Below are 25,266 nucleotides of genomic sequence, written 5' to 3'. Positions count from 1 at the left end.
TATCTGTGCCCCGAACCATCGAGTCCCCAATTACTATTGCTCTGCTCTTCTCCCCCCTTCCCTTCTGAGCAACGGGGACAGGCTCCATCCTAGGACACGCCAAACAGAGACACGCACGAGAATCCCTACAAGCATCGCATTCCAACCGGAACTCTATCAACAAATAGATTGAGTTAGACCTCATCTACCACCCTGAGAAAAAGAACAGGAAATGATATCACCACAGGAAATAGCATCACCAACCCAAAGAAACCCAAACATATAAATAGAAAGCAGGAATTATCAACAGTGCTTCGCCTGGAGGCCCACTGAAGAGGTTACCTACAAACCTACATGCATATACTAAAAAAATTACAAGCTCTGTAATGGCGCATGCAAGTTACAAAAGAGTCAAAGCTATAGCCTTTTTAAAACAAAAATGAAAATGCAAAATCTGAAATTCAGAGATGTGGATCACTTTTAAAACACACTACCTTTGCCCTCAAAAACATTTTGGAGGCAAAAACCATCAGGGTAAGAGAGAATATCTTCCGAACACGTCTGGAAAAGGAATTACTGTTCAAATCCAATCAGGTCACAACCATAACTTTAAGAACTGAACAGTGGCTTCAGACTACTAAACAACATGATAACAGAGTAGGCTCAATTAGCTAAATATCAGCTTTTATATGCTAGCAATTTATCAGTTAAGATTTTGCTTAAAAAAAAAACTAACTTCTAAAAAATTACTGGCACAATTTGAAGTGTAATTTGGAATTTATTCTTTAAACTCTCAAAAGTCACCAAACCTTTCACGATAAAATTAAATTGATTTTACTGAGAATGAATTGTAGAAGGAGGAAAAGGAAGACAACTGTTATAATATCTGCATTCTCTCCCTGTAACTGATGGGTCAAAGAACTGCCAGTGTTCCAAGGATCACAGTAGCAGAACACCTCCGGATCAATTGAAGTCCTAACCTGTTTGATCCTGATTGAGATAGTAGAAATGACACTCAATACTCCTGTACAAATAAAGTCCCTGCAAGACTCAATGCAGCCATATTCAATGAGGAAAAACTCCTACCAATGGAAAGGTTTTTTGAACAGAACTGTTCTCTGAAGCTTGCTTGATAAAAGTAAATACATCTGTATCTAAAGGACTTTTGTTTCTCTAGAACATGATCACAATGCCATACTGTGGCATTGACTGCAATTTCGAGACAAGAGACTTCCCTGAGATTCAAATGATGGCCTCCCTGTTCTTTAAAAGTGGAAATTAAAGAATTTTCAAAATGTTAGGGTGTTAGTGCAGTTGCTAATCCCTACAGATCAAGATAGTGTCAGATAAATGCTTGATACATGAAACATTATCAGATCTGTGGCAGGGTCTGATTCAGGAACTTCCAGGCTAGAAATTAGCCAAATGAAAGCAGTCAGATTCCAGAAAAAGGAAATGATTCCTAACTTGCAAGGTACGTGCAAATAATGGGCAACAGTAAATATGAACGTGGCTGCAATTAATTGCCAGGTTGACTATGCCTATCCAGCCAAGTAACTTATGTGAAGTCAATACGTGAAAAACAGCCTAACTAAAATACTCGATGGTTACTATTGCAGGTGTATCATCATTCAAGTCAGAAAAGCTGCAATTGCAAAATCTTTGTTTGAACACTATTGTTCTTTCCCAGATGCCTGACTTAATGACTACTTTTAGCTTTTAGTTCAGATTTCCAGTTTCTGCAGCACTTTGCTTTTCAATAGATGCAAGACCTTTTCCCCTTTTACTCCAAACTGTATTCTTACAAAATACAAATCTCAGCCAACTTATTTCGCTGCATCCCTTAATCATCAAGGCAACTTTCTGTGAGGGGCTCATGCATCAAGCTCTACATGTGCCCATTTAGGGCGATGAAATGAATATAATGTAATGCATAGTGGATAAAATAAAAACAACTTTGTTATGAACAATCATGGGCATTCTTGACCTTACCTCCCAAGTAATTACAAGTGGTTTTATTTAACAGGTTAAATGGTCTGTCAGAATTCTTAGTTTAGACTTTCATGGGCAAAATGGTGTAATCAAGGTAGTAGGTGGCTACCAATGCATATATAAATTTAAGAATTAGAAGCAGGAGTAACAGACTCTACTGCTCCCAAATTCAATATGATCACGGTAGACCGTGGGCTTCAGTTCCACTTTTCCACCCATTCCCTGCATCACTTAATTCCTTGAGACCAAAAACCTAACCATTTCACTATTAAATATTTCAAGAATGGTGCATTTACAATCCTCCCATTACACAACATATACTCCATCATTGTCCATTCACTTAATAGGTCTATAGCTTTTTGCAGTCCCTCTGTCCTCTTCACAGCTTACAATCCCAAGCAGCTTTGTATAGTCAGCAAACATAGATACATTATGCTCAGTCTCTTTGTACATGTTAATAATATATTGCAAATAGCTAAAGCCCCAGCAACCCTTATTGCACTAGTCATAGACTGCCAACTTGAAAAATGCCATATTTATCCATATTTCTGGTTCATATTCATCAATAAACATTCTGTCCATACTACTACATCACCCCCACATCCATGAGGTCTTAGTTTGTATTCTAAACTTTTGTGAGGCACCTTACTAAATATCTTTGGAAATCCAAGCATACTACTCCAGGCATATAAGACCAAGTTCTGGAAAATGGGATTAGAATAGTTAAGTGAATATTTTTGACCAGAGCAAACTCGATCGGCTGAAGAGCCTTTTTCTGTGTCGTAGATCTCAATGACTTCATCCATCCTACTAATTACACTTTAAAAAAAAGACTACAAATAAAAATCTGTCAAACACTTTCATTTTCATAAAATGTTGAATGATCAGTTTTGATTTTTCTAACTGTTTGTAAGGACCTCCTTTGTAGATTGCAGCAGCTTCCCAGGATCTAATGTCAGTCTATAATTCCTGGTTTTCTCTCTACATCATTTCTTGAATCAACTTCTATTTCACTGGGACCAGTTATAGAATTTAGGGAATTTTGGAAAATCTTAACCAGAATATCCACTACCTCTACAGCTCTCTTCTTATCATTTTTGAATGAGGAGGAGTGTCTTCACTTGGCATGTTAAGCATTTGGAATTCTCTGCCACAGAAAGCAGTTCAGGTCAAAATATTGAATGCTTTCAAGAAGGAATTCAACATAGTTTGTACATCTAAAAGGATGTAAAGGTATGGAGTGAAAGCCATACTGAGTTGGAATGTCTATTATGATCACACTGAATGGCAGAGCAGGCTCGAATAGCCAAATGGCCGACTCCTGCTCCAATTTTCTATGAACCTATGTAGGCAGTCAGGTCTTGGGATTAGACGGATATTTATTTCTCAAGTTTCTTCAGTGCCTTTTTTCACTCTGCTATAAAATTCATGTCAAAAAACCATACAGCACATTTAAAAAGTTTTGGTCTAACCTTATAGTATAGTAGCTATGTAGTGTCAGTATGAAAAATTTAGACTTAATTTGTAATTACAGTTTTTGGCTTTACTAATAACAAGTTCAAATCCCAGCTTCAATCTATGATCCTTCACCTATTTTCTTTATTTTTGTATCAGTAGAAACTCTTGCTGTGTTTCTTTAAAATAGGTCTTGACAATATACAAATCAACTTTCTCCCTCTTTTCTAGTCTTTCAATCATCTGCAATTGGATCCTAAAAAATTCCCATTCTAAGACCACAATAAGGTGGTATAGGAATAGGCCTTTTGGTCTTTTCAGCTTGCTCTGCCATTCAATAGGATAATATCTGATCCTGCCCCTTTCCTGGAACTGTTAATTGCCAGATGATCAAAAGTCTATCTCAGCATTAATATACACAAGGACTCTGCCCTCACAGCTGTCTGTGGAAAGGAATTCCAAAGACACTCAACCCCCTCAAAAGAAATTCCTCTTCATATCAGACATAAATTGGCGCCCCTTCATTCTGAGACTGTGCCTTCTGGTCTTAGACACTCCCATAAAGAGAAACACCCCCTCAGCATTTATACTGTCAAGCCCCGTGTGGAGTTTGCACATTCTGCCCGTGTTTGCGTGGGTTTCCTCCGGGTGCTCCGGTTTCCTCCCACAGTCCACAGATGTGCAGGTTAGGTGAATTGGTCATGCTAAATTGCCTGTAGTGTTAGGTAAAGGGGTAAATGTAGGGGAATGGGTGGGTTGCGCTTCGGCGGGTCGATGTGGACTTGTTGGGCCGAAGGGCCTGTTTCTACACTGTAAGTAATCTAATCTAATCTAATGACAGCATTCAAGACTTATAAACAGCTTTTGAGGGGTCAAACGATAAATTCCAAGTTACACCTTAAATTATGCCAATGGCTTTTAAAAAGTAATTGTGATCAGTGGGTATGATAAGTTAATTAGTAGCCTATTCAACCATGAAGGTATCATGTCCAGTGCCATCCTGTCATCAAGCAAAGAACATTATTGAACACTGGTTTACTGGATATGTAATAGACAACAGTACCTCCTCCTTTTCTTCCTAAGCCAGAAATGCTGAGACAAAATTTCAATGCCTCAACAAAATTTGCCAGATCAGCCAAGAGTAAGAATAAATCAGGTGCATCCTGGTCTGCATGGCATATCTTTTAGAAAGTAATAGTTAAAAATGTGCAAGTGAAGGAGGAGATACCATTGCTTCAACAGTACATTGTCGCAGCATGCAAGATCAGGCAAAAAGAATTGCAGCATGCAACACTATATATGGAACAGCAAAGGTTAATAACCTGGATGCATAGGACTTGAGAATGTGGGAACAAGGGAAGTATATCAAGTCCTCTCCAGTGTCATTGCAAGTTGAAAACCACTGTTGCAATGTGGTGCAGTGAGAGCGGGGGAAATACATTTTGTCCAACACATACAGGTATCTCCGCAAGAGGCGGCATGTGTAACTGAAAGACAAAGTTAAGGAAAAATGCAGTTAAAGGAGCAATTAATTCTCTCTTTCAGAAAAAGGAACTTGATGCAGTTTTAAAAGGATTGGCATCGCAGTCACAACAACCAGATAAATGATAGATGGAACTGGACAGTGGTTAAACAATATTAGAGTATAATTACACTGATGACTAAAAATGTAACTTGCAGAAAGTAAAACCTAAGGAAGAAACCACAATTATTTAACTTTATGAACTCAAGAAAACTTTTATTGCACCTTTCAGATTGATATAAGCTATTTCTTCCATAACAGTAGTAACAGAAATGTCCTCCACCAGAATCCTTGTGGAGATCAAGTTCCCTTTTCAAAGTGGTGACACGCAATCGATAAAAAGCACTATAGGTCTTCAGCAGCCACAGAATTGTACAGCATTATAAAGTGTCACCTCTCAGCTGGACACATCTCTCTCACTATCATTATCAATCTAGATTACCATTCCGGGATCAGAATGTAAAAAAAAGCATGCTGGGAATAGCATCGGTTGTGTCAGAAAATGAGGTTTCAACCTTCAGTAGTAACAACACAAGACCATAAGGATAATACAAAAGGATAATACAATATAAAACAATGTTACAAGCAACCAAGCAATTTGACAACTAACAGGTCAAGTGGAAGTTCTGTTGCATCTGGTCATCCATGGTGATGAGCAGAGACGCAACTAATGGGATGGAGGGCAGAAGGAACACCCCCATGAAACATAATACTGATGCCCAGATTGTGGTTGTGCAAACAAGGCTTTGAAGTATTTCAAAATATTTTCAGCTAGAAGAGCTTCCTTCTGCAGCATTTCCCAAAACATCTCCATGATCACAAATCTTACTTTTCAGCCTAGCATTTTCCTCTCTGTGCGACTTCAAGTAGTAAATGAAAGCACTGGACAACAAAGGCTACAGACACTGACAACATTGCAGATACAGTGCAAAACAAAGGTTTCAAAACCTGCCACATCCTGCCCAAGATGTTTCAATAGAACTCTAACCCTGATACCTATTCGACAAAAGTAGAAAATTCACCAGGTACTCCTGCTCCAAGAAAAAAGCAGGACAAATCCAATTTGGCCAATTATTGCCTTATCAGCTGTCAGACCTAAAAGAAGTCAACAAAACACACATGGATGCTGGGGAAAAATAAGCACCACCGCAGTTAAGCAGTAGTGCTGGGGGGCGGGGGGGGGAGAGAGAAGAGGTGGAAAAAATATATATATAAAATTCGGAGATTACCATTTAGTCAGTTGAGGACCGACTCCGAACTGGCTGGCCACAGCCAGTGTACTGTGAGGACAGAGAAAAAGAGTTCTCTGAGCTGACAGACATTTGACTTCCGGTTTTCTTCGTTGTTTTTGTGTGGTTGTTTGTTTTTTATTTAAAAAAATATATAAACAGGGAACTATCACACAGCAGTGCCCTTTGTTGAGAAGGACATTGCTTGTCACTGGCCACTTGGGTGTTTCCTTTCTTCCTGGTGGTTAAAAAAAAATCAACGAAATTATTAGAGGCATGGATGGAACGGATTGTCAGTCTTTCTCCTAAGGTAGAGATGTTAATTACTAGGGGACATCGGTTTAAAGTAAAAGGGGGAAACATTTAAAGGAGATGCAAGAGGCATTTTAAAAAAAAAAATAGGAGGTGAGAAGTGCTTGGAAATGTACTACCAGACAAGGTGGTAGAAGCAGATACAATAGCAATGATTAAAAGGCATCTTGACAGATGCATAAATATGCAGGAAATAGAGGGATATAGTGTTAAGGTAAGGGATTTTTAGTTTAGAAAGGCACCATGTGTCAGCACAGGATTGATGGGCCCCCAAGGGCTGTACTGTTCTTTGTTTTTTTTAACTCTGTCTATTTTTAATTGTTGTTGCCAAATGTCCAATTCAAGGATGATGTCTACTCAGGATTTGAACTTTCAGTGACAAAAACAGCACTTGCAGGGAAAGGGTCATTCGACTTGAAATGTTAACTCTGATTTCGCTCCACCAATGCTACCAAACCTGCTGAACTTTTCCAGCAATTTCTATTTCTGTCTCTGATTTGTGGCATTGATAGTTCTCCTGGTTTTTATTTAGTATTGCAACTGTCAGTTGTGGGTCTGCAAATTCTTGACCTGCAGATTTTAAGACATATGAAATAGCAAGTCCCATCAGTTTGCAGGATTTGCTTCTTTGTAATTGATGGAATGAATTATCAATAATGTTATCAAACAGCACTTAGCAGTAACCTGCATACTGATGGTCAGTTTTGGTTGGTCAACAACTTAGAGTATTGCCTCAAACACAAATACAACAACTGAATTCAAGAGGTGAGATAAGGAAGAGAGAGGATCATTCATATTAAGGCAGCATAGGAATAAATGTGGTTTCAAAGAGACCAACACTAACATTAAATGGGCATCAGGGAACATACTTTTGATGACAGATATCTGTATAAATGCTGTTCCGTGTTTGTTGGAGACCAAATGTCAAAGCCTTAGAACATAACTAGAAAAGTTTCTTAATGTTGTGTGCTAAGCCTGACAAGTTCCAGCTGCTTTACCAATGACTGTCTTTCCATAAAAGTCAGAAATGGTACTGTTTGTCGACTACTATAGTGTTGACCTTTATGCATAACTCATCAGATAATAGGACAGGTCATGGGGACAGTGCTGAGCTGGAAGTTTGGAACTGGGATGAGGTGGGGGAAGGGGAAATGAGAAAACTGTTGAAGTCCACATTAATGCCCTGGGGTTGAAGTGTTCTGAGGCAGAAGATGAGGCGTTCTTCCTCCAGGCGTCTGGCAGTGAGGGAGCGGCGGTGAAGGAGGCCCAGGACCTCCATGTTCTTGGCTGAATGGGAGGGGGAGTTGAAATGTTGGGCCACAGGGCGGTGTGGTTGATTGGTGCGGGTGTCCCAGAGATGTTCCCTAAAGCGCTCTGCTAGGAGGCATCCAGTCTCCCCAATGTAGAGGAGACCGCATCAGGAGCAACAGATACAATCAATGATATTGGTGGATGTGCAGGTAAAACTTTGATGGATGTGGAAGGCTCCTTTAGGATCTTGGATGGAGGTGAGGGAGGAGTGTGGGTGCAGGTTTTGCAATTCCTGCGATGGCAGGGGAAGGTGCCAGGAAGGGAGGGTGGGTGGGTTGGTGGGGGTCGTGGACCTGACCAGGTAGTCACGAAAGGAATGGTCTTTGCGGAAGGTGGAAAGGGGTGGGGAGGGAAATATATCCCTGGTGGTGGGGTCAGTTTGGAGGTGGAGGAAATGTCGGCAGATGATTTGGTTTATGCGAAGGTTGGTAGGGTGGAAGGTGAGCACCAGGGGCGTTCTGTCCTTGTTACGGTTGGAGGGGTGGGGTCTGAAGGCAGAGGTGCGGGATGTGGCCATTTTCCAACACAGTAAAATTCTGCTGGTTTATTCTTTTTGCCCTAATGAACAACTTCATATGTTCCTATATAGTATTCCATCTGCCAGATTTTTGCCCACTCAGTAAATCTCTATCTGCCTGCAACTTTCTTAGGCATTTTTCACAACATATTTTCCAACCTATTTTGGTGTCCTCTACAAATTTAGCTACCACTTCTTCCTCATCCAAGTCACTGATGTAACTTATATAATATTGAGACCACAGTACAGATCCCTGTGGGACTCCACTCATCATATCTGGTCAATAAGACAAAGACCCATCTGTGCACATTCTATTTCCTGCTAGACAATCCTTTATCCATGGTAACCCCTTTCTTTATTAGTTTTTAGTTTACACAAAAGCTTTTGATGTGGAACCTTATCAAATTTCCTTTGGTAATTTGGATATAGTGTATCTATAGGCTCCACTTTATTCACAGCACATGTTACTCCTTCAAAAAACTCAAATAAATTCGTCAAATTTTGGTCACACTTGGTCTATGAAAAAAAAATGATGGGTCTTCCTGATTACCACAACTGTTTCTAAGTGTGAAGCTATAATCTCTAATGATTTATTCCACCATCCTCCCAATCAAAAAGCATACATTTGCTATCTTGTCAGCACTCATCACTTATCACTTCTTATATTTAATTGTAATTTTGCTCAGTTCGTCTTTCCTTTCCAGCTCTTGATTTATTGCTATTACAAGAATATTTCGTATTCTTACCTTTCGGAGAAACAACACTCACTTTATTGTTTCTTTTTTTAACAGCTAAAAAGTTATTGTTCTGTTTTTTCCTTCCTAGCTAGCTTCCTCTAATACTCCAAATTGTTCCTCCTGATAGATATTTTAATCATTCTTTACTGCTATTTACACTCTGAAAAATCATCTGGTCTGCTACTTCATTTTTCCATGCTTTTCAAGTTTAATATTTTCCCTAATTTCTTGAGTCAACTACAGATAGTGGGTCCTTCTTTTAGAATCTTTCTTCAAGTTTTCTGAAATATCCCTTAAAAGTTTGTCCCTATTGATTGAAATTTTCACCTAGAATGTCATTTCACGTCAGTGAGCTCAGTTTTCATGATCAGATAGTTCCCTTTAAATAGATTTAAAGTGTAAGCTTTAGTCCCAATGTTCCCCTTTCAAACAATCACAGAATGCTGAGGAAACGCAGGTCTGACAGAATCTGCAGGAAGAGAAACAGTAAATGTTTCAAATCCAGTATGGCTCTTTTTCAGAATGTGCAACAGAATTCTTTTAGTTTATAATTTTTTAAAAATTCAACTGCAAAAGTCAAGAAAATCAACAACATCCAGAACAAAGCACTCTGCTACATTGTCACCTCATCTACTAGTCCAAAATTGACTTGTACATCACTGCTTTACCATGGTTCCAGCGTGCACTGTCTACAGGATGTACTGTGTCAAGTTGACTAGACTTCTTCGATCATGCCTAACAAGCATAAAATGCTGAAGAATGGCATTTGCCCTATCTCTGAGGCTGTGCCCTCAGATCCAAGTCTCTATTACTAGTGAAACAGTCTCTCCATAATCAAACTGTCCAGGTGCCTCTGTATTCTAAGTTTCAATGAGGTTCCCCCATCCTTCTAAACTCAGACCCAGAGTCCTCAACTGTCCCTCTTCTAACAAGCCCTTCATCCCCAGGATCTTTCTTGTAAATCTCCTCTGGATGATCTCCAAGGTCAGATATCCTTCCTTAGATACAAGGCCCAAAACTGCTCACATTATTCCAAGTACAGTTTGACTAGAGCCACCTTAACAGTAGTACATCCCTGGTCTTGTATTTTGATGCTAACATTACATTTGCCTTCCTAATTGCCAAGTGAACCTGCAGGTTAACCTTAAAAGAATCTTGAACAAGGACTACCAAGTCTTTTTGTGCTTCAGATATTCAAAGCCTTTCTTTTTTACATCTCTTCCTACCAAAGTGCATAACCTCACACGTTCCCACATTCTACTCTATCTGCCGCTTCTTTGGTCACTCTCCTAGCCTGTCCAGGCTCTTTTGCAGCATTCTCACTTCATTAACCCTACCTGTCCCTCCACGTATCTTTGTGTCATCTGCAAACTTAGCAACAATGTCCTCCATTCCCAAGTCCAGATCATTAATACATAATGTGAATAGTTGTGGTCCCAACACTTAACCCCACGGAATCCACTTGTCCCTGACTGTCATCCCAAAAAGGCCTCTATCTCCACACTCTGCTTTATGCCAGAAGCAAGCCTCTACCCATGTCAGTATCTTGCCCCCAAACACTTGTTATTTAGCAGACTCTTTGTGGCACCTTGTCAAAGGCCTTCCAGAAAACCCAAATAAATCATATCTGCTGGCCCTCCCTTATCTAACCTGCTTCTTCCCTCCTCAAAGGTTTCTAATGGATTTATAAGGCATGACCTCCCTTTGGGGAGAGGGACAGGAGCAGACGATATGGGAAAGTATCTAATTAGGGAGGGGGAATTACAATGCTATTAGGTAAGAATTGGAGGGCCTAAATTCAGAACACATGTTCTCAGGAAACTGCATGAGAGAAATGTGGAGGTTGCTTAGTCAGCACTTGCTGATAGTGCTGGACAGGTTTCTCCCACTGAGGCAAGGAAGGGATTAAAGGTTGAAAGAACCTTGGGTGAGAAGGGATGTGGAACCTGAAGGGTTTTTGCCCAAAACATTGATATTACTGCTCCTCGGATGCTGCCTGACCTGCTGTGCTTTTCCAGCACCACTCTAATCTTGACTCTAATCTCCAGCTTCTGCAGTACCCACCTTCACCTAAGGGATGTGGAACATCAAGTCAAGAGGAATAAGGAAGCTTACTGAAGGTTGAGGAGGCAAGGATCAGACAGGGTTGTAGAGGGTGGTATAGGTAGGGTTAACGGCAGGTGTCTTTTCCCTCGGATGAGGATTTCAAGATTCGGAGGGCATAATTTTAAAGTGACAGGCAAGATATTTTTAAAAAAACAAGGGCAATTTTTTTTTTTTTTACACAGAATAGTTCATATTTGGAATGAATTTCCTGAGGGAGTGATGGATGTGGGCACAGTTGTAATGTTTAAAAGACGCTTAGCTAACTATATGAATAGGAAAGGTTTAGAAGGATATGGGCCAGGAGCAGGCAATTGGGTCTAGTTTAGTTTTGGATTATGTTTGACATCTACTGTTTGGACCAAAAGGACTGTTTCTGTGCTGTATGATTCTATGAAGAAAAGAATTAAATCCCAAAGCTGTGGTAAGAATGATGGCCTTTGACATTAAGACTGCATTTAATCAGGTGCAGCATCAAGGTGCCCAAACAAAACTGGAGCCAACAGCGGGAAAGATCTCCATTGGCCGGAATCATACCTGGCATGTGGAAAGACTGTTGTGATGTGGTTGTTAGAGGTCATTCATCTCAGTTCCAGGATATCTTTGCAGGAGCTCCTCAGAGTGCTTTTCAACAAACTATTCAGAGATGTTATTACACACTTCTGGAGCAGATATGATTTGAACCTTGGGCTCCTGATCCAGAGGTAGGAACACCACCACTGCTCCACAAGAGCCCTAATTCCTCAGAGTAATGTCATAGCACTCTTCAGCTGCTTCATCAGTTCCTCCTGTCATAAGGTCACAAGTGGGGATGATTGTACAATGTTCAGCACCAACTGTGACTCATCAGATACTGAAGTAGCCCATGCCCAAATACAGAAAGACCTGGACAATATGCAGGTTTGGACAATTAACATTTGCATCATACAAATGATAGGCAATGACCTTCTCCAATTTGAGATGATCGAATTATCATACCTTGACATTCAAAAGCATTTCAATCTCTGAACCCCCACCATCAACACTCTGGAAGTTACCATTGACCAGAAACCATACAAATACAGTGGATACAACAGCAAGTCAGAGGCGTCACAATGCTGATCTGGTACAAGGTTACTTTGACCTTGAGGTTTTTCTCAGAGAGGGTGTATTTGGTCAGGCTCCGTGTCTAAATTTTGAATGGCTCATTAGGGCCTTGTTGTTTACCCCAACCAATAGTGCTTCAGGCGAAAAGTTGAAAGGTCTTTTGAAAAACTGGTATAATCAAGGGGGTGTGGCCAGCTCTGTAGCTGTGCAGTTCAATTCAGTTTGTGAGTGAGTTGAGTAAGAGTCACAGGGGAAATTGGAAGCCTTCTCTCTATCCTTCCGATTTCAAACTAAGTTGCCTGTGCCATTTTTAACTGTTTGTGCTAAGGGATATGTGCATTGAGACTGCTGCAAGAATTTTTGGAAGAGCATCATTAAGTCAGGTTTGGATGGAATAAGTTATAAGGTATTCTATTTCCTGTTCTTTGTGTTTCACTCCATAATTTTGTAAATAAACTTTGTTTGTTTAAAACTTGGCAGTCGACCCAGCTAACTTACTCCAGGAATAGCTAAACAAATAGCAAAGTTACGGACTGGGCTATCTGCTTAAAAGTGTTTTGAGGGGTCTGGCCTAGTCCATAACAGAAGCTATAAAATACTGCAGCAAGAAGCTAACTCCTAACTCCTCAAAGGCTGACCACTATTTCCAAGGCTCAAGTCAGGAGTGTGATGGAATACTTTCAATTTGCCTGGATGAGAGCAGCTCCAACAACAGCAGGGACAAGAAATTTGATGCCATTCAGAACAAAACAGCCCATTTGATTGGCAAGGTTCAAGGAGACAGCTCACCATATTTTAAAGGGCAATAAATGCTGGCTCAGTCAGTAACATTCACATCTCATTAGCAAATATTTAAAAATTCCACCCACACCAATGTTTGAGCCGCACATTTTACTTTACTTACCTTGTGCCTGTTCACCTGTGGCTTAAGTAGCAATCCATAGATTATTTCCTTGGATGCTTGCTTTGTAATTTAGCTATTAACTGTAACAGATCATTTCTAATCCTGTCAATGTCATTGGTACTAACATGGACGTCAACTACTGAAATACACCCCTCCCATCCGTCTCCACCGGCAAGGAGATGCCCTCAACCCTGGCACTAGGCATGCAACATAGCCTTTGGTATTCCCATTCTGGAGACCATCTATCCCCCTAATTATACCATCACCTATCACAACTACATTCCTACTTCTTTCCCCATGTGAATAGTTCCCTCTACCAAGGTACTGTGGTCAGTTGGTTCATTCTCCCTGCAGTCTCCACCATCATCTGCAGGATCTTCATTACTGTTAAACAAGGGAGGCAATAGCCTAGTGGTATTATTACTAGATAGTTGATCTAGCAACACAGGTAATGTTCTGAGGACCCAAATTCAAATCCTGTCATGGCAGATTGTGTAATGTGAACTCCGTAAAATCGGGAAGTAAGAGTCTAATGACAACTGTGAATCAATTATCGATTGTTCAAAAAATCCATCTGGTTCACTAATGTCCTTTGTGAAGGAGTCTGCTGGCTTACATTTGGCTCCAGACCCATAGCAATATGGCTGATTCTTAACTGCCCTCTGAACAATAAATGCTGGCTTGGCCAGTGACGTCCTCATCCCATGAATATATTTTTAAAAAGTGTAGGCAAACAACTTTAACTCTCACGCTGTCACACCCTCCTATGCTAAATCACAGAACAATCCTGAATTACCTCATCTGAGGAGTGTGATTGCCTTCAAGAGCAAAGTGGCCAGGTAACTTTCCTCTTTCCTGATCAGATACCAGCTCAACTCTGATTCAAAGATCTTTGAGCTGCAAACACTTATTGCTGATGTGTTCGTCTGGATCACATTAGCATTGAGAAGCTTCAAATTGCAGCTACAACACATCACCCATCCTGCCATCACTATCACAGTCAACTAATAAATTAATTAGTTGAGATTTCCTGCCTTTTAGTCCACTGTGATGACGTTTTGTTTACATAGGGAGGATACTGGGTAAGAAACTCAACATGGAGTCAAACAATGCATCAAGGCTTTGAATGTCTGGTTAAGCTTGAAAAGGAGTCAACCATAAGTACTCTGAGATTGCAGCTGGCATAAAAATGATGGATATAGCCACCTCATTGTTGAGTATAAAATAAGGATAGATATTCTACTATAGGCCAGCAACAGTGAACTCAATCACTCTTCAGACTCACTCAAAGCATAGTACCAGTCTGGTTATTCAACATTTCGTCCCTGGTGAGTCTCAATTTTTTTTTAAACACAGCCTCAGTATACAGTTTATCCCTGAGCTGAGCTTGCAACAATTTATCTTCTCTATTACCAAGACTGCCTCCTTCCAGCTTCTCATCTGCTGAAATGTTCAGCCATGCTTGTTTCTTCCAAAGATGATACTTCGAACATTTTACTAGCCAGCTTTTCATCAAAAATTTAAAAGAAAACTAACCTAAACTCTGCTAATAGCCAGCAGGCCTCATTCTTGTGCTCCTCCCACACAATATATTTGGAGGTTCTGCATATTCCAATCCTGACCTAACACCCCAACCTTGGTTTCATGTGTATACCCCAACCCTGGTCTCAGAAGCATTACCCACTCCCTTCACCCTGACACTGGATAAAGTGCCTTGAGTCATCTATGCCCCAAGTTCTCCGATTTGCTTTTCACTTTCTACAGGGTTTTCCTTTGATCAAAACATTGTCACTTGCCCAAAATTAAATTGTATTTTGCTCAAAAACTGCATGAATTCATGTAAGATTCTGTAAATCCCTGTTTCAGAAAGGGACTCAGTCTGAACACTGGGGTATATACAGCCTCACACATGGCATCTCACACCTTCAATGCATTATCTGAACTGACATGGCACTTACTGTTAAAGTTCACTTGAGAATGTAACTTTTAAAAAAATGTTTTGGGATTTACATAAGAACGAACTGAAACCAACATGGTCATTCTAAAAGATGAGACACTCAACAAACAGTCCAGGTCTTTTTCAACAAATGATTTCAGTTGAATCACACTGTAAACTTTTGCTGTAAATTCTGCGTCTTACTATCTTTTACTCCACAATCACCTGAAGGAACAGTGCTCTGAAAGCTAGTGCTACCAAATAACCCTATTTGACTATAACCTAGTGTTGGGAGTATGGTGCTGGAAAAGCACAGCCGGCCAGGTAGCATCCAAGCAGCAGGAGAATCTTCCTGATGAAAAGGGCTTATGCCTGAAACATCGATTCTCCTGCTCCTCAGATGCTGCCTGACCTGCTGTGCTTTTTCAGCACCACACTCTCAACTCTGATCTCCAGCATCTGCAGTCCTCACTTTCTCCCTATAGCTTGGTGTTGTGAGATTTTTAACTTTGTATACCCCAGTCCAACACCAGCACTCCAAATCATAACTTAAGTGTTGTAATTGTATCAGTCTCCACCACTTCCTCTGGCAGTTCATTCCATACATGCACTATCCACTGTGAAAAAAATGTCTCTTAGGTCTCTTTCTTTTTATCTTTTCCCTCTCACCCTAAACCTATGTCCTCTAACTTTGGATTTCCCTACCGTGGGGAAAATACGTTGGCTACCTATCTATGCCCTTTATGTCCTCAGCCTCTGACGCTCCAGGGAAAATAGCCTAAGCCTATTCAGCCTCTGCCTCTGCCTCTAGCTCAAACCCTCCAACTCCAGTAACATCCCTGTAAATCTTTTCTGCACCCTTTCAAGTATAACATCTTTCCTATAGCAGCGAGACCATAATTGCATGTAGTATTCAAAAAGTGGCCTAACCAACATCCTGTACAGCGCAACATGACATCTGAACTCTTCTACACAATGCATTGAACAATAAAGACAAACATACCAAATATCATCCTCACTATCCTGTCTACTTGGGACTCCACCTTCAAGGAATTATGAACCTGAACCCCAAGGTATCTTTATTCAGCAACCCTCTCTAGGGCCTTACTAGTAAATGTTCAAAACCTGCTCTGATTAGCCTTACCAAAATGCAACACCTCATTTATCTAAATTAAACTCCATCTACCACTCCCCAGCCCATCTGATCAAGGCCCCATTGTACTAGAGATAGCCGTCTTCACTGTACACTACACTACCAATTTTGGTGTCATCTGCAAACTCATTAACCATTCCTCCTACGTCCAAATCATTTCTATCAAATGACAAAAAGCAGTAGACCCAGTAACAAATTTTGTGGCACACCGCTGGTCACAGGACATATTTTGTGTTATAACCTTCCTGTGAAGCATTGGGTGTTTTCATAATATTAAAGGTATTATATAAATGTAAGACAAAAGCACTCGAATGAAAGAAATCATCACAGACGTAAAACCTTAACTCGGTTTCTCTCTCCAGAGATGCTGCCAACCTATTGAGTTTCTCCAGCATTTGTGTGTTTGTTTTTGACATAAACATAAGTGCTATTGCTGATATAATGTTGAGTGGAGTGAGGAAAGTCCAGTGATTAAGTCAAGGCAGATCTCAGTTGACCATTTAGCTACTCAAATTATTTTAAAATGACATAGTTACAGGTAATGATACTCTATGATTTGGGCTCAGTATCTTGCTATGAAAATGTTAGATTTAGATAAATTGAAGGTTTCAAGGAGACACGAGTTAGAAACCTTTTCACCCAGAGGGTGATGAGAATCTACAATTTGCTGCCTATAAGAGCGGTTGAGGCAGAAGTGGGATCCAGGACGGAGTTGAAAACAAAAGTAAATGAATCCAACTGGGTTCAAGCAAGTATGGATATTTAGATATCCAGCAAACTTTATTTTAACCAGCACCTTATGAACTGACATGCTCACTAAACTGACAAAAAAATTATACACCTGAAATAAGGGAAGTTTACTGTATTATCACGATGTCAGAGTAGTCAATTGAGTGTGCAAGTTAGAAGGATCGATGTTGGGAAATTTTATTTCAGGAAAAGTTGCATTATGATTTGTGATTTATGCTGTCAATAAATGTACATTGTGATGTGTATGGCCCCTTGCATCATGTTAGTGTGTTTTTAACGTTGATTGGACCTCTTGATCAACCGGAATATTTGATGAAGTGGCTCACTGCTGGTCCCATAGTTTCCAGTTCACAAACATTTTGCTGTGTTTAACTTTTCATAGTAACCTGACAATTAATGGAATTGAGCATTGCTAATGTCTCCAGAATTACCCATCTTGATTATAACACAAACCTGCAAGCAGGATGGAGTTTAATTTGGATAAATGCAAGGTGCTGCATTTTGGGAAAGCAAGTCTTAGCAGGATTTAATGGTAAGGTCCTAGGGAGTGTTGCTAAACAAAAAGAACTTGCAGTGCAGGCTCATAGCTCCTTGAAAGTAGAGTCACAGGTAGATAGGATAGTGAAGATGGCGTTTGGTATGCTTTCCTTTACTGGTTGGAGTATTGAGTACAGGAGTTGGGAGGGCATGTTGCGGCTGTACAGGGCATTGGTTAGGCCACTGTTGGAATATTGCGTGCAATTCTCGTTTCCTTGCTATCAGAAGGATGTTGTGAAACTTGAAAGGTTTCAGAAAAGATTTACAAGCATGTTGCCAGGGTTGGAGAATTTGAGCTAGAACGAGAGGTTGAATAGCCTGTGGCTGTTTTCTGTGGTGTGTCAGAGGTTGAGGGGTGACCTTATTGAGGTTTATAAAATCATAAGAGGCATAGATAGGGTAAATAGTCAAGTCTTTTCATTGGTGTGGGGGGAGTTCAGAATGAGAGGGCATAGGTTTAGTGCGAGGGGGAAAGAGGTATAGGGGACCCAAGGGACAACTTTGTCATGCAGAGGTTGGTGCGTGTGTGGAATGAGCTGCCAGAGGAAGTGGTGGAGGCATTTAAAAGGCATCTAGATGGGTATATGAATAGGAAGGGTTTGGATTGGTGCTGGCAGGTGGGACTAGATTGGATTGGGATATCTGGTCGGCATGGACGAATTGGACCAAAGGGTCTGTTTCCGTGCTGTACATCTCTACGACTCTATCTATGCATTTAAGCACTTCCATTATTATTTAACATTTCAGATATCATGCAGGAAAGTTAATAAATTGTAAGAACATCTAACTGAAAAAAAGCATGCGTCTTCTAGAAATACAAACTACTCCCTCAAAGAACACCAAATCCTTTTTAACAATCTGTAAGACACACTCTAGTTCATTCTTAAGCCAAATAATTTGAGTTCATTACAATGTCCTGCTGGTCAATGTTTATGGATCACTTAATAGAAAAATTGTTCTCAAATAAATAAGTCGGAGTCCTTTTTCTCACGGGAACTATTAACCACAGAAAGAGCTTTCACATTTCTCGTGATATGGCAGCTCCAGGACTCTTCAGTTCAAACTAAGTCTTGGTGTCAAAATGAGAAGTCCAGTGCTGAATGAAACACAACATTGGTGATGTTACTGGACTAGCAATCTAGAGATCTGGATGAATAATCTTCAAAACAAAGTAGAAGTTAAAATTTCATCATCACAAGTTGAGAATTTGAATTCAGTTAAGTAAATTCAATAAGGTGTAAAGATGCTTTTAAAACAAAACTAACACACATTAAGTAAGGAAAGCTGTTACTGTTAGGAATCTGATCAATACCGGACTCCGGTTCCATAACAATTCATTCTCAACACATTAAGTTCTTTGGAACAATTGCAAAAATTAAGCATGATTTTGCATGATCTGAAATACTAATTCATATGCTTGAATTAAGGAACAAGGAGTAGTAGGCCATTCAATCCCGCAAATTTGCTCAACCATTTAAAGAAATCATGACATCTGATTATAACTTCAAATCCACATTACCCACTCCTGATAAACTTTCACATCATTCCTTATCAAGAATCTAGCTGTTTGAAGGTGGTTAAATCATCTGGCCCAGTTGGGCTACAACCCTGAGTCTAAAGGAGATTGTTGAGGAGATTGCAGAGGCATTTGTGGTGATCTGGAGTCAGGGAATGTCCCAGAGGACTGGAAAATGGCTAGTATAACACCCCTGTTTAAGGAGGAAGGGAGGCAGAAGATAAACTGTAGGCCAGTTAGCCTGATCTCAATCATTGGTGAGATTTCAGAGTACATGATTCAGGAAAGAGATTGCTGAATACTTGGAAGTGCATGGTAAAATTCGTTGAGGAGGTAATGAGCAAGTAAGACAAAGGGAGCCAGTAAACATGATCTATCTGGATTTCCAGAAAGCATTTGACAAGGTGCTGCATAGGAGGCTGCTAAATAAGATAACCGCCCGTGGTATTAGGGGCAAGGTACTAGCATGCATAGAAGATTGACTGACTGGCAGAAAACAAGTATGGGGATAAATGAGTCTTTTTCAGGATGACAGCCAGTGACCAGTATATTTCTGCAGGGGGTCAGTGTTGGGATCACAACTATTCACATTTCACATTAAAGATCTGGATGTAGGAACAGACGGCATTGTTGCCAAGTTTTCAGATGGCACAAAGATATGTGAAGGAACAGGTAGTGTTGAGGAAGTGATAAGGCTGCAGAAGGACTTGGACATGCTAGATGAGTGACCAAAGAAGTGGCAGATAGAATACAATGTGGAGAAAATGTGAGGTTATGCACTTTGGGTAAGAAGAATAGAGGTGTAGACTATTTTCTAAACAGGGAAAAGTATTAAAAATCTGAAGCACAAAGGGACTTGAGTCCAAGTTCAGGATTCTCAAGATTAACATGCAGGTTCAGTTGGCAGTTAGGATGGCAAATATAATGTCAGCATTCATTTCAACAGGGCGAGAATACAAGAGCAGGGATGTACTGCCTAGTGTATAAGGCTCTGATCAGACTGTATTTGGAATATTCTGAGCAGCTTTGAGCCCCATATCTAAGGAAGAATGTGCTGGCCTTCGAGGGGTCCAGAGGGGTTTGCGAGAATGATCCTGGGAATGAATCGCTTGTCATATCTGGAGCAGTTGAGGGCTCTGGGTCTATACTTGGAGGTTCGAAGGATGAAGGGGATCTCATTGAAACTTAGAATACTGAGAGGTCTGGATACACTAGACATGGAGAAGATGTTTCCACTATCAGGAGACACTAGGGCCTGAGGGTACAGCCTCAGAGTAAAGGAATGGCCCTTTAGAAGTGAGATGAGGAGGAATTGAGACAGCCAGATGGTGGTTGATCTGTGGAACTCATTGTTACAGAGGGCTTTGGAGACCATGTCATTGAATGCATATTTTAAACAAAAGTACATAGGTTCTTGATTAGTAAGGGGATCAAGCATTACAGGGAGAAGGCAGGAGAAAGGTGTTAAGGAACATATCAGCCATGTTTGAAGAATGAAGCAGACTCGATGGGCCAAATAGTCTAATTCTGCTCCTAAATCTTGTAGTCTGATGGTCTCTGCCTTAAAAATATTCAAATACTTCCTCTGCCCTTCCAGGAGTTGTCAGTTCTCAAAATTTCAACTCTATCATAAATATTTTTAAACAGCAGCCCCTAGTTCTAGATTCTCACAAAAGAAGAAATATTTTCTCCAGATTTACTATTTCTTTGGCCTGCTACTGATATTGGGAAAACTCTCTCACACAGGCAACTGCTTCACTCTTGCATTCGTTGAATTAAGTTGAACAACCAAGATTCCTAGATTCCAACATCACCATTTCTTCACTGGTGGGGCAGAACAGAGTAACAATGAAAGGTGGAGTACAATGATCTACAGTCAGGTGAGAATTGCCCTGCAAGTCCTCAAGATGATGCCTGATTCTATTAAGTCCGATGGTATCGGATACACAAAGGAACGTCTTCCACGTTCTCTCTGTCCCATCAACAAGTATTTCTCCAACTTGATCATCATAGCAATATAGAAAAATAATAGAATAAGAGCAGGAGTAGGTTATTTGGCCCATCACCTGCTCCACCATTCAATACGAACAAGGGTGATCATCCAACTCATTATCCTGTTCCCATTTGTCAGTGGTACCTTTTGATCCCTTTATCCTAAGAATTACTAAAAACATTCAATTTTTGGCCTCAACCACTTTGTGACAGAGAATCCCTCAGGATCACCAATCTTAGGGTGAAGACATTTCTCCTCATCTCAGTTCTAAATGGCCTACCTTGTATCCTTAGAGACTATTCTAGCCCTAGTTCTGGACTTCTCAGACATCAGGAACTTCCTGAGATTACCCTGTCTCATCCTGTTATCATTTTATGGGCTACAGTGAGATTTCTCCTCATTCTTATAAATTCCATGAGACATTGGTCTAAATGATCCAGTCTCTCTTTATAAGTTAGTAACTGTACTCCCTCCATTGCCATAACATCTTTCCTCAGATAAGGAGGCCAAAAAACTGTACATAATACTCCAAGTGTGGTCTCACCAAGGCCCTGTATATTTGCAGCAAATCATTTTTGCTCTTGTACTCAAATCCCCTCAGTATGGAGGCCAAAGTACAATTTGTCTTCTTCACCGCGTGCTGAACCTGTATATTTTCTTACAGGAACTGGTGTATAACATCCAGGTCTCATTACACTTTCCCTTTCCCGATCTATTGCCATTCAGATAATAATCTGCCCTACTATTTTTGAGAGAGAATTGGATAATGTCCATATAATATTTCATCTGCCATATATTTGCCCATTGACTCATGTTGTCAAAATCACGCTGAAATACCACTGCATCAGTCTCAATGTTCAATCACCCACCCAGTTTTGTGCTGCGTGCAAACGTGGAGACATTACATTTAGTTCCCTCATCTAATATATATTGTGGATTAGTGGTGCTGGAAGAGCACAGCAGTTCAGGCAGCATCCAAGTAGCTTTGAAATCGACGTTTCGGGCAAAAGCCCTTCATCAGGAATAAAAGGCAGTGAGCCTGAAGCGTGGAGAGTTAAGCTAGAGGAGGGTGGGGGTGGGGAGAAAGTAGCATAGAGTACAATGGGTGAGCGGGGGAGGGGATGAAGGTGATAGGTCTAGGAGGAGAGGGTGGAGTGGATAGGTGGAAAAGAAGATAGGCAGATAGGACAAGTCTGGACAAGTTATGGGGATAGTTACTGAGCTGGAAGTTTAGAACTAGGGTGAGGTGGGGGAAGGGGAAATGAGGAAACTGTTGAAGTCCACATTGATGCCCTGGGGTTGACGTGTTCCAAGGCGGAAGATGAGGCATTCTTCCTCCAGGCATCTGGTGGTGAGGGAGTGGCGGTGAAGGAGGCCCAGGACCTCCATGTCCTCGGTAGAGTGGGAGGGGCAGTTGAAATGTTGGGCCACAGGGCGGTGTGGTTGATTGGTGCGGGTGTCCCGGAGATGTTCCCTAAAGCGCTCTGCTAGGAGGCGCCCAGTCTCCCCAATGTAGAGGTGACCGCATCGGGAGCGATGGATACAATAAATGATATTAGTGGATGTGCAAGTAAAACTTTGATGGATGTGGAAGGCTCCTTTAGGGCCTTGGATAGAGGTGAGGGAGGAGGTGTGGGCGCAGGTTTTACAGTTCCTGCGGTGGCAGGGGAAAGTGCCAGGATTGGAGGGTGGGTAGTTTGGGGGCGTGGACCTGACCAGGTAGTCGCGGAGGGAACGGTCTTTGCGGAAAGCAGAAAGGGGTGGGAAGGGAAATATATCCCTGGTACTGGGGTCTGTTTGGAGGTGGCGGAAATGTTGGTAGATGATTTGGTTTATGCGAAGGTTGGTAGGGTGGAAGGTGAGCACCAGGGGCGTTCTGTCCTTGTTACGGTTGGAGGGGTGAGGTCTGAGGGCGGAGGTGTAGGATGTAGACGAGATGCGTTGGAGGGCATCTTTAACCACGTGGGAAGGGAAATTGCGGTCTCTAAAGAAGGAGGCCATCTGGTGTGTTCTGTGGTGGAACTGGTCCTCCTGGCACTTTCCCCTGCCACCGCAGGAACTGTAAAACCTGCGCCCACACCTCCTCCCTCACCTCTATCCAAGGCCCTAAAGGAGCCTTCCACATCCATCAAAGTTTTACTTGCACATCCACTAATATCATTTATTGTATCCATCACTCCCAATGCGGTCTCCTCTACATTGGGGAGACTGGGCGCCTCCTAGCAGAGTGCTTTAGGGAACATCTTCGGGACACCCGCACCAATCAACCAAACCGCCCCGTGGCCCAACATTTCAACTCCCCCTCCCACTCTACCGAGGACATGGAGGTCCTGGGCCTCCTTCACCGCCGCTCCCTCACCACCAGACGCCTGGAGGAAGAATGCCTCATCTTCCGCCTCGGAACACTTCAACCCCAGGGCATCAATGGGGACTTCAACAGTTTCCTCATTTCCCCTTCCCCCACCTCACCCTAGTTCTAAACTTCCAGCTCAGTAACTGTCCCCATAACTTGTCCGGACTTGTCCTACCTGCCTATCTTCTTTTCCACCTATCCACTCCACCCTCTCCTCCTCGACCTGTCACCTTCATCCCCTCCCCCACTCACCCATTGTACTCTATGCTACTTTCTCCCCACCCCCACCCTCCTCTAGCTTATCTCTCCACGCTTCAGGCTCACTGCCTTTATTCCTGATGAAGGGCTTTTGCCCGAAACGTCGATTTCGAAGCTACTTGGATGCTGCCTGTACTGCTGTGCTCTTCCAGCACCACTAATCCAGAATCTGATTTCCAGCATCTGCAGTCATTGTTTTTACCTCATCTAATATATATTGTGACTAGTTATGATCCAAGTACTGAATAACGCAGGATGCCATTGTCTGCCACTGGGGAAGACTAGTTTATTCCTCCTCTTTGTTTCCTGTCAGCCAACCTTTTCTCTGTTTATGTTAATACCATGCGCTTTAATTTTAAATCTCTTCTGTGGGATCTTATCAAGAACCTTCAGAAAGTCCAAGTAACCTCTACCAGTTACACTCTCAAAAAATTCCAGTAGATTGTCAAGTATAATTTCCCTTTCGTAAATCCATGTTGATCCTGCCCAATCCTGTCACTGTTTTCCATGTACTCTCCTCTTAAACCTTTTATAACTCTAGCATTTTCCCGATTATGGATGTCAGACCAACGGGTCTTCAATTTCTTCTTTTCTCTCTATCTCCATTTTCTAAAATAATGGGATTACGTTCGCTACTGTCCAAATAAATTGTTCTAGAATCCATAGTCATGAAAGATGACCACCAATGCATCCACTATTTCTAGGTTCACTTTCACAAGTGCTATGATCAAGCATCATGGGTAGAAGGGCACAGAACTGACAAAATCTAAAGACCGAATGCAAAAAAAAACACAGCTACTAGGACAGATTTGCAGAATCTTGTGAAAGAAGCAATACAAGGGGATACCTACTTGGCAACCAAATGGCATTCTCTCTCTCAGACACATCAGCATTGATAGAAATGATCAGAGTCCTTGCAGAGATCAGATCATGCATGCACATAGCATATCTTAACATCTAAAACATTTGGTGTACAAACGCAGATCAAGTTGAATAGATTACCATATCCTGTAGTTCAAAAAACCCACCCCTTACAACACTGTAAAGTAAAATAATATTCCACTGCAAACAGTAATCCTAAGGCCTGCATTTCCTGCTGTAAGATGAATTCCCATCATTGCTCATCATTCTGTACAAGCTATCTGGTAGATTTGTTTCCATCATTACCTTTTCTGGTAGGAATCTCCAAGGACTGGTAAGCCTAGTGTAGTGTAGCAAAACGACCAACGATAAGAGACTCATGTCTCAAACATGGTGTAGTTATTGCACAATAGCAACTATATACAAGTTACATTAGTATCATAAATATTGTTAAAGAGACTTTAACCAGCTGAAAGGATCTCATAGGTCCTATGCTGTAGTTTGTATAATGTCATTATAGCGGGTGGACCTTAAGATATTCCACCCATCTTTCAGACCCTTAAACCTTTGTCCAACATCAAGACCTATGCTTTCTTTTTAACTATTAATATACATTTATGTATATAACACATTTACCACTATTCCATCCCCAACCATTACTCCGTCTTTTTCAAATCTCATGAGTTTTCTTCAGAGGCCAACTGCTCTATTGAAGCAGGCGTTTTATTCTTTTAATATTCTGGATCTCTTTACCAGGAAATT

The 25,266-nt window shown here is 41.2% G+C and overlaps 1 protein-coding gene across 14 annotated transcripts in view; it reads right to left on the bottom strand.

The window, feature by feature from the left end:
• dym (dymeclin) overlaps nt 1-25,266 on the bottom strand; it is a 559,079-nt gene that overhangs the window by 281,562 nt on the left and 252,251 nt on the right. For 13 of the 14 annotated variants that reach the window (XM_072574579.1, XM_072574628.1, XM_072574595.1 and 10 more), the window contains one exon: nt 4,749-4,913. The exons of the other annotated variant lie outside the window; for it this stretch is intronic. In XM_072574579.1, coding sequence (XP_072430680.1) covers nt 4,749-4,913 — 165 coding nt within the window. The remainder of the gene's footprint in view (nt 1-4,748; nt 4,914-25,266) is intronic. 14 annotated transcript variants of the gene reach the window in all.

This window comes from Chiloscyllium punctatum, chromosome 1 (genome assembly GCF_047496795.1).
Source record: "Chiloscyllium punctatum isolate Juve2018m chromosome 1, sChiPun1.3, whole genome shotgun sequence".
NCBI classification, from domain to species: Eukaryota; Metazoa; Chordata; class Chondrichthyes; order Orectolobiformes; family Hemiscylliidae; genus Chiloscyllium; species Chiloscyllium punctatum.
The sequence above is the reverse complement of the archived record's forward strand: the minus strand, read 5'-3'. Positions and strand labels throughout refer to the sequence as shown.